This window comes from Neopsephotus bourkii, unplaced genomic scaffold, assembly GCF_033783945.1.
Source record: "Neopsephotus bourkii isolate Nb327-2 ecotype Australia unplaced genomic scaffold, CSIRO-AGI_Nbou_v1 NB_1350, whole genome shotgun sequence".
NCBI lineage: Eukaryota > Metazoa > Chordata > Aves > Psittaciformes > Psittacidae > Neopsephotus > Neopsephotus bourkii.
In genome coordinates, this window is record NW_026901829.1 from 5,235,004 (window position 1) to 5,247,753 (window position 12,750).

At 35.3% G+C, this 12,750-nt stretch overlaps 1 protein-coding gene across 2 annotated transcripts in view; it reads left to right on the plus strand.

Moving 5' to 3' along the window:
• NCAM2 (neural cell adhesion molecule 2) overlaps positions 1 to 12,750 on the plus strand; it is a 280,251-nt gene that overhangs the window by 162,569 nt on the left and 104,932 nt on the right. For both annotated transcript variants that reach the window (XM_061366718.1, XM_061366719.1), the window contains exons 2-4: positions 4,243 to 4,317; positions 5,090 to 5,296; positions 7,579 to 7,722. In XM_061366718.1, coding sequence (XP_061222702.1) covers positions 4,243 to 4,317; positions 5,090 to 5,296; positions 7,579 to 7,722 — 426 coding nt within the window. The remainder of the gene's footprint in view (positions 1 to 4,242; positions 4,318 to 5,089; positions 5,297 to 7,578; positions 7,723 to 12,750) is intronic.

Sequence of the window (12,750 nt, forward strand, 5' to 3'; positions counted from 1 at the left end):
TTATTAAACTGCTAAAACAAATTGCGAAGAACATAAAAGTGCATTTAAATGATAAAATTTGGAGTGCATTACATTTGAATAGGTTATGTGGATCAAATATTCACTCTAGGTCCCAACACACAGAGCAAAAAAAAAAATAATCTTTAGCGTTATTTTTTGTTCCTGAAGGATTACAAGTGTATAAGGTGTTTTAAAACACTGAGTCCCACAGTCTTCACAAACTCAATGAGAACATTTCTTTTTCACTGGGTATAGAGATGAGAGAACTTCTTCCCCATAGACAGTTCACTTAGATATAAATGTGTCACTGTGTGATAAAATCTTATTTTTTCTAGCATTTTGTTGCTTTTGTTCAACCTTTTCTTAAAGGTTTGCTGTTTAATGATGATCATTTTAGTAATGATGCCATTAGTTTTAATGGTTCTTTTCTGTAACATGACTGCATGCTGTTTCTTCTTCAAAAGGTCTACAATGTTGAAGTCATCTTCGTTGTCCATATGAAGAAAAAAAGAGTACCTTAGGTGACTTAAGATGTCTATGAACATTATTTCTATTTGTTGATTCTGTCTCTTGAGTGCAAAGAGCTTAACAGACTTTAATTCAGTTCTATTTTGTACTGTTGTTAATGGAGTTCTTTAGGGCAGAGCTGTATGGTTCCCCATTATCAGATTATTCATTGAAGCAGCTCAAATCAGAAGTTCTCTTAAAGAGCTGTAACTTTATGGATTGTATAATGGTTTTGTATTTCTGAATTTGCTAAACTAATAGTTGCAATATGTTAACTGTTTGAGATCATTTTAAAAGGACCTAAAAAAGCATTTGCCCTGAAGGAAAACGCCCTTAAATTGTCTGCTACTTAACAAGTTCAGTGCACAATTAATAATTTCTGTTTTCTCATTTCAGCTTAGGAGTTCAAATGGACGTAAAGTCTAGTGTTATAAAAGAAAGCAGAGCAGTGTTTTTGGTGTTTCAAATATATTTAAACTAGAAAATCTTAGAAATTTAAGGGAGAATACATTTCTGCAAATGTAATTTTCATTCAAAGCCCATGCACTTTTATCTGAGGGTCAGTGGATTTAAGCAGAGTATTCTCAGAAGCCTGCATAATAAAGGAGGAAAGGATTAACTGGGTGAATGTTTGTTCTGGGATTGAATTTGATACCAATTATAAACGTACTAATTTCTTCATGCTCACAAAAAATGAAGGCAAGTTTTCTAAACATATTAAATATTAGATACTATTGTAATCATTTACTGAAAGAAAAAACACATCACCCAAGTAATTTTACTTACTACCTGAAGTCAAAGCATGCTGATAGCTTAGGGTGTAACTGTGGTCAGAAAACTGAATTAGGAACTTCACGAAGAATACAATCCTCAGTTGTGTCTTGCAGTCTACTTGTTTTTCCTAGAAGCCACTGCCAAAGCCATCAAAATTAGCCTCTACCACTATTGCTCTTCTCCTTTGTTCCATGTTGATACGAGGCTGTGCTTTTGTTTTGTCTTCATACCCGTGCCCTTTCCTATTTACTGCCTTCACGTTACCTCTCCCTTTCAGTGAGTTTGCAGCCCAACATATTTAGAAGGACACCTCTGCGGCAGTGTACTCTCTCTCTGCTCAACAGTAAATTCAAAAATGCATTCAGATCTATTGATCTGAATGTGAAAGGATACTCCTGCAAATGGTGCTGAAATCAGTCTACTGCATATTAGGCCTTATGAATAGTCATCTGTCTCCATGTTTAACAGAACAAATAGATCTCTTACTACTGCTCTTACTTATCTTCCCAAGTGATTTTTAAACCCATTATGGAATAATTCAACAGAATCTGCTTAGTGTGGTACAGTTGATAATAATTCTTTTATAATGACTGTGATCAAAAGGGAAGGGATTGGTTGTACCCCTAGTGCTAATAGTGTTTGGGGTGTTTTTTTTGCTGCAAAACTGAACATGTACTGAAGACTAAATGAAGCCCTGACTGACTTTACTTTTTCACAGAACAGCTGTACTACAGTAGCATTACACTCCAGTGTACCTGAAGACATCTTCTAGATCTTGCTTTTTATTTGTTGATTTTTTATTTTTTTTATTCTTTGCAGCTAGTTATGAAATTTGGGACTATTTTGTCACATCTGTCAAGAAGATACTATCAGTTTCTGGACTTAGTTTAACATAGCTAGACAGAACCTCTACTGACTTGAATGTTTTTGAACATCTTTGCTGACCTGATAAAATAAGCATTCACCTGTGTGTTCAAAGACCTTCTGACCAGACTGTACAAACAGCTCCCTTTTATATTAATCCATTAGCTGTTAGTGTACAGTAGTGACTTGAATTGTGCATACGTTGCATGCCATCTTCATCAGAGCTTATAGCGCTCTAATGCACCTATGTAGTCTACTTGTAATAAATTTGGAAGTAATATAAAACTTTCTGAATGGGTTGTCTCTTTGCAATATTTTATTTTCAGTAAGTGATGAGTGAGCCTTCTTCTAGCAAACTATTGAATTATTTGCCTGACTACTTAATAAGCACAGATTGCTAGATTAATCACTTGGGCAATATTTTCCTTTCTGGTTTGCTCTATTTACATGAAGCAGAGCTGGGGAAAATGAACAGATGGTCTTGTATTTTTCTATCTTGTAAATATTAAAGTATCATATGTAGAAAATATTATTTCCTTTTGGTTTCAGAGATGTAGATATCATGTCTCCACAGAGACATAATTGTACTTATGTTAAGAATTTTAAGCGGAGTTCAGCCCTTTGCCAAAACTGTGTTTTACAGACTCAAATACCTATTTCAATGATGAGGAAAATATATTTTTCTAACTTTTCACCTCTCATCATGCAGTTCCTTACATGCTACCTGACATTTTTTACTTAATCTATTACATTTATGTAGTTCAACATCACTTACTAATTGGAACTGAGCAGTGAAATTGTCCTTGAAACAATACTGCTGAAATGCTGGCATACATATTTCTGAAGTAACTCTACAAGACTACAAACTTTATGAAAAAAATACAGACAAGTGGTGGCACAGGACCTAAAAAAATGAGTCTGTGATTTGAAATAAATGTCTGGGCTATAATCTCTTGAAATTCTCCAACTACTGGACTGTTAGTACCTCAGTTTCCAACCAGACAGTTATATGTCCTGAGATTAAAATGGAGCTTAGCCTTACAGGTAAATAAAGAAATGAGGCTTTGAGTAGCCTCCTAAATGATTTATTACTCCTGGATGCTTATTAAAACAAAAATAAAACTTTGTCTGAAATGCATTTCCTTTCCTATTCTTAACTTTGGCCTTTCTTCTGGTACCATGGACGTAAACGTTACAGAGGAGAATGATCAGTCTCTTTCTCTGTCAGTGGTATGCTTGTGTTCCAACGTAGCCTTCATTGTCTTCCTTGCTATTGCAAAGAAAATGGTACTAGTATGTGCTCTGGTATTATGTTCAACATTTTTACAGTCCACTTCAGTTTCTTTGTCACCTCTAGGTGGTCATGTCTTCTTCCTGATGGTCTTTATGGACTGACAGGTTTTGATGTTAGCAAACAGAGTAGACACAGGCATTTACATTTGCCCGAAATAGGATGTGTTCCTGGGGGCTTTTTGTGGTTTTTCTTCTTAGCTGTTTTCTTATGGAGGGCAGGGTACTGTTAAGATAAAATGTTAAGAATAATTTAAATTTTTCACACCAAAAAGTTAGCTTGGAATGTAGTACTTCTCACCTCTAGAGATGATTGTCCTTTTGTACTTTTATACCAATCATATACAAATAATCTAGCGAGTTGGGACGTTGAGTATACACTGTGTACTCAATGTTTGTGTTGCAGTTTTCAACAAGGTGAAATATTTCCACATACACAGAATAAACAATAATTATTACATTTTAAGACTGAAAACCTCATATTCTTGACACAGTATTTTTTAAAACTTCAGATACACACTGAGGTTTTGGTTTCTGTATCTTTCAATCCCTTCTACTCTTTTTTTTTTCTCTAATTTTGTCATAAGTTTTAGTATTTGAGGCTGTTATCCTTCATGTAACATATTTTCTTTATTTTGATTGCTTTATCTACCTCTATGTATACTCCAGCTCAAAGATACAGTTCTTAGCTTAAACTTTTCAGATTTGTTGCCCAGGCTCTATAGTACAGAAACAGAAAATACAAAACCTTTTCAGGTTAACTGATAAATGCCAAAGTGTGTTCATAACCTACTTTATATTTTTCAGCTCTACTTCAAGTTACAATTTCACTTAGCAAAGTTGAGCTCAGTGTGGGTGAATCCAAGTTCTTCACATGCACAGGTATGTATTCACTTTTATCGTAGGTACATTTTTTTTTGTATTTTGAACCTTCTACATAGAGTCGTAGCATTGTTAGGGTACATAATTTGAAACTGTATTAATTGATTCACAGTATTAAGTTAGTGTATTTTTGTATATTCACATCGACTTGTGAAAATTGTGATAAATAGTAGATCTTCATTGGCTTCATTGGTTTCCAGTCTAGAAGCTATTTCTTACGGACTGAATAGCTCAGGTTGAATTGTCTGTATGAATGCAGGTAGTTTATATATTTTAGGATGCTTCTTTAGTTAAAATAGTTTCATTTGTCTAATCTAAAGAGTTAAATAAGCTACTAGGCTAAACTTTACTATCCAGCCTAATGAGGCACCCAAAAAGTTTTTTCCAGTGAGCCAGGTCTTAGGAGAAGGGTTTGCATTTGCAGCTGCTGATATGGATCTTGGTGTTGCTGAGTTGCCATCTTCCATTGACAATGACACATGGCCTGACTACATTGACAATGTAACTGACTGATGAATTGACCTGCTGATCCAGTGGTTGCTGAATGGCTTGTTTCTTTCTTTTAAGACTTCATATCTTTCCCTCTTGAATTCTTGAGCTACTAGTCTCAACAATAAGACATCTTCCTGCAGTTTTGCCTTGCTTGTCTTTCTACAGACATTCTCACAACTCTCAAGAATTTAGCAGTTCTCTGACTTTGCATAGACATTGTGCATTTGGTAAGCATGTCTATCTGAACTTCTAATGTTGGATTTTTTGGTTTTGTTTGAAGCCATTGGTGAGCCTGACAACATAGATTGGTACAATCCACAAGGAGAGAAGATTGTTTCTAGTCAAAGAGTGGTTGTTCAGAAAGAAGGTGTTCGATCACGTCTAACCATTTACAATGCAGATATAGAAGATGCTGGTATATATCGATGTCAAGCATCAGATGCTAAAGGACAAACTCAAGAAGCTACTGTTGTTTTGGAAATCTATCGTAAGTAAAATATTATCAAATGAAAGACAATGTTTTAAAAGCCACTGCTATTGAAAAAGTGAAGCCTATGCAAAATATCTTTCTAGGCTCTGAACCTTATCTTCCAAATAATTGCATCTCCTGCAGATTAGTTAATAGATATTACATCAAAGACTTAAATGAAATGGATGGCTACATTATATTATAGATCACTTTTCCTTAGGATGCCATCTTATGAGAGTCCAGTGTATGTCCCTCATGGAAAACAGGAAATATGAAAAAAAGTTATGCCAACTTAATTCTTAATTACAAAAATATCTACAAAATGCTACAAATACATGCATAAATAAAAGGGCAGGAAGTGCACTATATATCATTAAAAGGTGGATTTTAGACTGAGTTAGGGTTTTTTTATGTCAGTCTTTTCCTATTCTTGGCCTTATAATGACATTTTCCCATAAGGAATTGAAGCTTACGGTGATGAATATCCAGAATGCATTTCAACTGCAAACAACTAATTGAGGAGTATATTTGAAAAGTAAATACATTCCACTGTGGCAAGAGATTTTCTGAGAGTTTTTTTTTTGTTTGGCTGTGGGTTGTTCTTCAAATTAGTTAAATGACTTTACATTATACTGTATTCTTTAGCTCAATCAAAAGCAATACATTGAACTAGTATATAGTGACGACAGAAGGCAAGATTTTTGTTGGTGAAAAAGTAGAGCATTGCTAGTAGCCTTTCAACTGAGTTATTCTCTAGTTTCTTTGGAGAATAGCTTTTTAATAGTCATAAAATTTATTTCTAGATGGGCTGAGCACTAAGGAATTGCAAGAGGCATTAAATTCAGAGTAAAATCAAAGCATTACTTCTGAAAGGTACAGATAACTAGGATAATGAAAAAAGTACAATTTAAGGAAAACTATTGATAAAACAACCATTAAAATGGTGATAGCAATTGCAAGTCATCACATGATGGCTTGAAAATTGGCCGTTCAAAGGATTTCAGGTTTTGTGGAATTTATTTGTATGCTTAAAGCTGCCAGTCACTCCATTAGCAAACTGCTGAGCAAGGCTGAAGTCTTTTGAAATGTTTGAATGTGGTAATTTTAATAATTCTGAGGGTAGATAAACCTGAAGACCTATACAAGACATAAAAAGATTTGTGGCAATAGTCATATAAAGGTTTAATTGTTTGTGTTTATGATGCATTGTAAGGAAAAAGCAGGATATTAGGGTCTGGTTCAGTACTCACTGATGCCTATGAGAATTTTTCTTCTGACTTATATAAGGTCACATTCTTCAAATATTTCATAAAAATAATTTATAGAAGTATGTAAGAGATTTATATAACAAAAGTGTGCTCTCTCTGCTATGGGAACTGTGGATTATTTGAGCCTGCACTTTTACCAATACAAAAAAGTGGAGGTGGAATTGCACCTCTGACTTACGTTCTCCAAAGTGTTACCTAAAATGTAGTTGGCAGTTTCTGATCCTAAAGAACATAGGTCAGTTTGTTTGTTCTGTGTGCAATCTTCCAAATTTGTTTCTGCATTAGATCTTGTATGACATCATGGATTAATGTCGTCTTGGACTTCTAACACTAAGTTCTAATAATACAAAACTTATTCAGGCCACTAATAAAATTAAATATCAAGTTTGGTTATTTGGGGTTGGAAAAATTAAAAGCCTCATTAGGCCTAAGAATATCTTATTTCCCCCACAAAAAATGCTATAATTTCTCATGACTTAATAATACTAAGTTTTTTTCCGTACAGCTTCCCACTGGCTTTTAAAATGTTATGTTTTATTCAGCTGATGTTTTTCACAGTCAATGAGCCTAAAGTTCCACCTTTTTGACAAGACTCTTCCAAATAATTTTGGTTGTTTTGATGGAAGTTTCAATGGAATAAAAACATAAGGTTTTAATTCAGTGATAAGATCATGAGTAAATAGACAACAGAGTAAATAGGCTATTAACCTGAATATATAAACATCTAAAAAAAATAGGGGTTCAAAACTGGATTCTGGAACAATGGACAATATATTTATGAAGCATGCTCATTTTAGATAATACAAAGGTTTTCATAATGCAAAATTATTGTGAAGTTATTTCTACAGAGTGGAATTCATGTGTCCAAGACCACTTGAGTCCTATCTAGAAAAATTAAATTATGGAAAAAAAATCTGTATTATCACAATGAGAATGTTTAGTAGTCATCTTTATCTGATTTGGTGTCACATATCATTTCAATCCTAAGTGAGCTGGAAGACACTTACTATATTCTGTTTTCTTCCTTTTTAGAAAAACTCACTTTCCGAGACATAGTATCTCCACAAGAGTTCAGGCAAGGAGAAGATGCAGAAGTTGTTTGCCATGTTACTAGTTCACCTGCTCCTGTTGTCAGCTGGTTGTATCGGAATGAGGAAGTCACAACTATTGCTGACAGTTAGTATTTTGGTAACTCTTTAAGTTATACATTCTAATTAATTTTAAAATATTATTGTAAAAGAACACTCATCACCTTGTAATGGTGGATTTTGATTAGCCTGTCATCATAAGTAGAATTTCACCAACTCATGTGGTCTCTATAGAGAATCCATATGCAATGGGTTCCTTCATATATCATTTTTTCCAATTGGGAATTTTGTCTAGATGTATTATGAGGGTCAAAATACCCAAAAGATTGCTGGGAACTTCTTTGCAGGAACTCGTCCTGAGCTGCCATATAGGAACTGAATAAGTTTTTAAAACATGCACAGATAGAACTTCACTGTGCACAGAATGCAGCTTAGACTTTGAAAAAGTAAAATTACATCAAGGATCTGTCACAAATTTTTCATTATTTTCATTTAATTTTTTCCAATCAGGTTTGCTGCTGTTGGATTAGCAAAGGAATAAAGCAAAATTCATGCATTTTGAAAAAATCATACATTTTGAAAATTAGGACTTCTAAAATTTCAGTGTGTCAGCTTATCTCTTTAACCATTTTCTTTCACAGTGCTTGAAATTTAAAAAGATACAACAATAGAAACCAGTTCTAATTTAAACACCAGAATAGTTTCCTTGTGTTCTGTTCTAAAGTATGATCCAGATAAGATCCCAGTCATGCCTGGGAGGAAGCAGCATTTTAAATCATTTGAAAATAAGACATTGTGAACTTTGTGAGGTTTGACTACATATATATGGGTTTGTAATGCAGGTGGAAAAAGAGTATAGTCAAATTCTTACAGTTAAAAATTTTTTTTTTCAGGCATTGGGTGATAAAACTACTCTGTTTTATGTTACATTTCCAGCTTCAAAATCTGCTGTGAAGGATCAGTACCCATAACCTTTTTGTATAACTTTAAATAGTATGAAATTTGTCTGTCATATTTTAAATGACACCTGTTAAAAAAAAAAAGAAGTAAATAATTGTTGGGTTTTAGTTCATAGTAAGCTAAAATACTGAACAATTTCATATCCAAATTGACTTGTATATTGCAGTTCGTTTGGAGGACATGAGAAAGCAGCTTCTATTTTAAGCATTCTAGCACTGATATAATAGAAAAGCATAGGATAATGTCAGTGCTTTCATTTCTTTTTTTTTTTTTTATATTCTTGACCATTCTTCCATTTTAAATGTTACAACCCGTAGGATTTTTGTAGCATGGACTTTTGACTATTTGAGCGTTGCAAATTCTTGTCAGTTACTAGTAGCTATATTTCTATGTTCCATTACAGCAGAAGACTGGTTTCTTCTCCCAGAAGGCCTGTACACAAAATCAGAAGTACAGATTTAAAGATTTTTTCCACGTGGTCTGTATCTAAAATAGATGTAGATAAAATAGCCTCTCACCATTCTGAGTAACTTTCTGTTTGTTCCTAAAACCTTATCTGCTCCATCTTTAGATCACCCTAGGATTTATATTCTCTTTTGAGTTCTGCAACCAAAGATGGAAGTACGAACCTGGGAGTGTATCTGTCCATTATTATTTCATAAAAGAAAAAAAAATCAAACAGAAGAAACCTAGGTGAACAATGACCTCAAAGAGTCTTTCTGGTCTTTCATTGTTTAAGGTTTAATAGGTCACTATGTAAAGCATCATTTTCTGGGAATGTTCAAAGGTTTTCTTTATTGTTACCAAGATCTAAATTGTCATGATTCATAATTCTGTTGTATGGGAGTCAGGGACATTTTACTAGCTATGAAAGTGATTGGGATTTATTTCATCAACCAAATCTTATCTGGAGTCCTAAGTGACTTGCTCTGTTTCTGCACAATTCTGGGACTTCAAAGGACATTAAATGCGACTCCTTCTACATTGCTTAAAGCAAATAGAGAAATTCCATGTACAGACATTTGTATGTCAATTTAAGTTGAAATTGGCCTTAGAAGAAGGCAGTGCTACCCTGTTAATACGTATATGCTACATATACGTATTAACATATGTCTACATGTAATACAATCTATATAAACATGCATGTTTTATTCTATCACTGCTCAGATCACTAAGGTATATCAGAATTTCACTATGAGAGTAGCAGTAATCTATAAATGTAGTGTAGGTGTGGTATGTAACTATAATGCATATGCAAAATTGTAACTTTTATACAGTTGGATAGAAAATATTTGGGACTGGTTCACCCTTCGTGTTTTCTGTATGCTTTTATATTCTCAGTATAATGTAATTTTATTAGTTTGGGGGGGGGTTGGTGTGGGGTTTTTTCCCTTGCATAGCTATCTTTAGTATGCAAGATGATTCTCTTCAAGATCACAATTTTTATATGACTGAAGGTTCTGGAAAACTCTCAAAATTTCCTTTTTGAAAATCCATCTAGTTGCAGCCATGGAGAACTGCATGTTATCTTATGGCTAATGTGATCCATAAAAAAAGCATTCTCTTACTCTGAAAGACTAGATAAAACTGACTTCAAATCAGACAGACTAACTCTCTAGATCATGGGTAGGCTGTGGCCATCCAGTTCTGCTGCTTGCTCAGTCTAGTGTAATCTCAACTGACTCTCATCTCAAAGATAGTTGTGTTTAAGATTGTGAACATGCTGTGTTCACATTTGGTGTAAAAGAAGAAATTACAGTCCCTTCTGTAAGAATGACAGATTTAGTTGTATGAGAGACACATTTCATAGGAGTCTTAGTTTTCTTTTTTTTTTTCTAAAAGTTTTTAATTTTTAATTCAACAGATCTTTAGGCGTGTCCTAGTCTTAGAATGAACAGCTATGCCTAACCTTTTTGTTAGATATTGTGGGTCCTAGCCTGGTACATGCCCTAGAACACAGTAAAATTTGCAAATCATAAAGAAAAATTTCCTCAATCTCAGGTTGTGAGGAACTGAAAAGACATGGGCAATCCCTCTTGCCATCCATACCACTTAATTTCTGATCTGACTGAAGTGGAAGGTAGTGTGACTGTTCTTCTAAATTAGATGTTTGAAGTTAAGTGAGTTGAGTCCAGAACATAGCAGTGAGCTGGATGAGTGTATTGCTGAGTGACTGTCCACATCCACCAATTGTAATCCGTTTAATACAGGGGACAATTTTTATTAGGATAATCATGGGACAGTGAACATGATTTGTGTGAGCAACATCGTAACAGTTCATGCTGTTTTACCAATTTATTCTACTGTTTTGAGTCAACTTAATGTTCCACGCTACATATGAGTAGTGGTCTAACAAGATCTAACCTTTTCCTGTCTTCGGTGCATTTGTTGACCCACAGGGTCTATGCAGAATTTATTCCCACTGAATGAGCATAGTATCATTGTATATACTTAGTAGCATTTTTACAGTGACATGAGCTATTCTTTAGCAAGCCTACCAAAGAATAAAACATTAAGAAATCAGGGTGGTCTCCAGTCCTCTTGTTTATCTCATACATTAAATATTTATGGTAACAAAGGAAAAATGTTATCGATGCTTAAAGAGGGGCTACATTTCATCTTTATAAAGCACAGCTTTCTTAGAATTGTGTAGGGATGGGAAAGAAAAAAATTTTATAATTTGTATGTGATAGTGTGAGAAATAACATTAATGTTCAAGCATTACTTTAATAAACTAGACATAATTAGTGTAAATGTGTTGAGGATATTGATATCCTGTAAATCTCTATCAGGTGAAGCGTAATTAAATTTTATTTTTCAACTTGTCTTAATTTTCTGTAGAGTCCTTGGTAATGAAATAGAACTCAGCATAAAAAGCTGTTTTATTTGTAACTATGTATCTACATATGCTCTTTGAATGGATTCTACGTAAAAGCTTTTCTACCAGGTGTTGTTTATCACTGTTTTATGAGAAATCTAGCATTCTTTAAGAATCTAGCAGAATCAAAAAGGAAAGCAAAGTGAGAAATGATACTTGATTGGTAGTTAAAACTAGTAAATTGCTAGTAAATGTTGTCATCCTCCAATACTGATAGAATGACTCTGATTCACATAGAATAAGAACTCAATAACAAGTATGCAAGTTGTTAAAAAACCGCATATGGTGAAATGCAGGAAGTCATTCTCCTCAGAAAAGTCCATTAGTTTGACCACTTGTAGTGGGTTGACCTTGGCCAGCTTCAAGGCGCCCCCCACAGCCACTGTCTCACCCTCCTCAAAAGGAGCCCTGGGTTGACCCTGCCTGGATGCCAGGTACCCATCACAGCTGCTCTGTTAGTTCCCTCCTCAGCTGTACAAGGGAGAAAAAATACAATGAAATGCTCAGTGTTGGGAAAAACTAATGTATTACCGATCAGATAAGAGTATGATAATGAGAAGTAAACCCAAATCTTAAAAAAACACATTCCCTCCCATCCCTACCTTCTTCTCTGGGCTCACTACCAGCACAGTGGACAGGGAATGGGTGCTGTGGTCAGTTCATTGCAGATTGTCTCTGCCACTCCTTCCTTAGGGGGAGGACCCCTCACACTCTTCTCCTGCTCCAGCATGGGGTCCCTTGGGACCCTCTCCTCCCATGGGAGAATCCTCCATTAACTTCTCAAATGTGAGTCCTTCCCACAGGCTGCAGTTTTTCATGAACTGCTCCAGCATGGGTCCTTTCCATGGAGTGCAGTCCTTCAGGAACATATTGCTTCAGCAGGGGTCCCCCGCAGGTTACAAGTCCTGCAGCAAACCTGCTCCAGCTCCTATCTCCACAGGGCCACCCACTGGTCCTTCCAGGAGCCTGCTGCAGGACAGGCTTCCCACTGGGTCATAGCTTCCTTCGGGCATTGCCCTGCTCTGGTGTGGAATCCTCCATGGGCTGCAGGTGGAGATCTGCTCTACTATAGACCTCCATGTGCTGCAGGGGCACAGCCTGCCTCACCATGGTCTTCACCACGGACTGCTGGGGAATCTGTCTGCTGAAGCACCTCTTCCCTCCTTCTGCACTGACCTTGGTGTCTGCAGAGCTGTTTCTCACATAATCTCACTCCTCTCCTGTGCAGTAACTTTTACCCTTTCTTAACTATGTTATTCCAGAGGTGCTACCACCGTC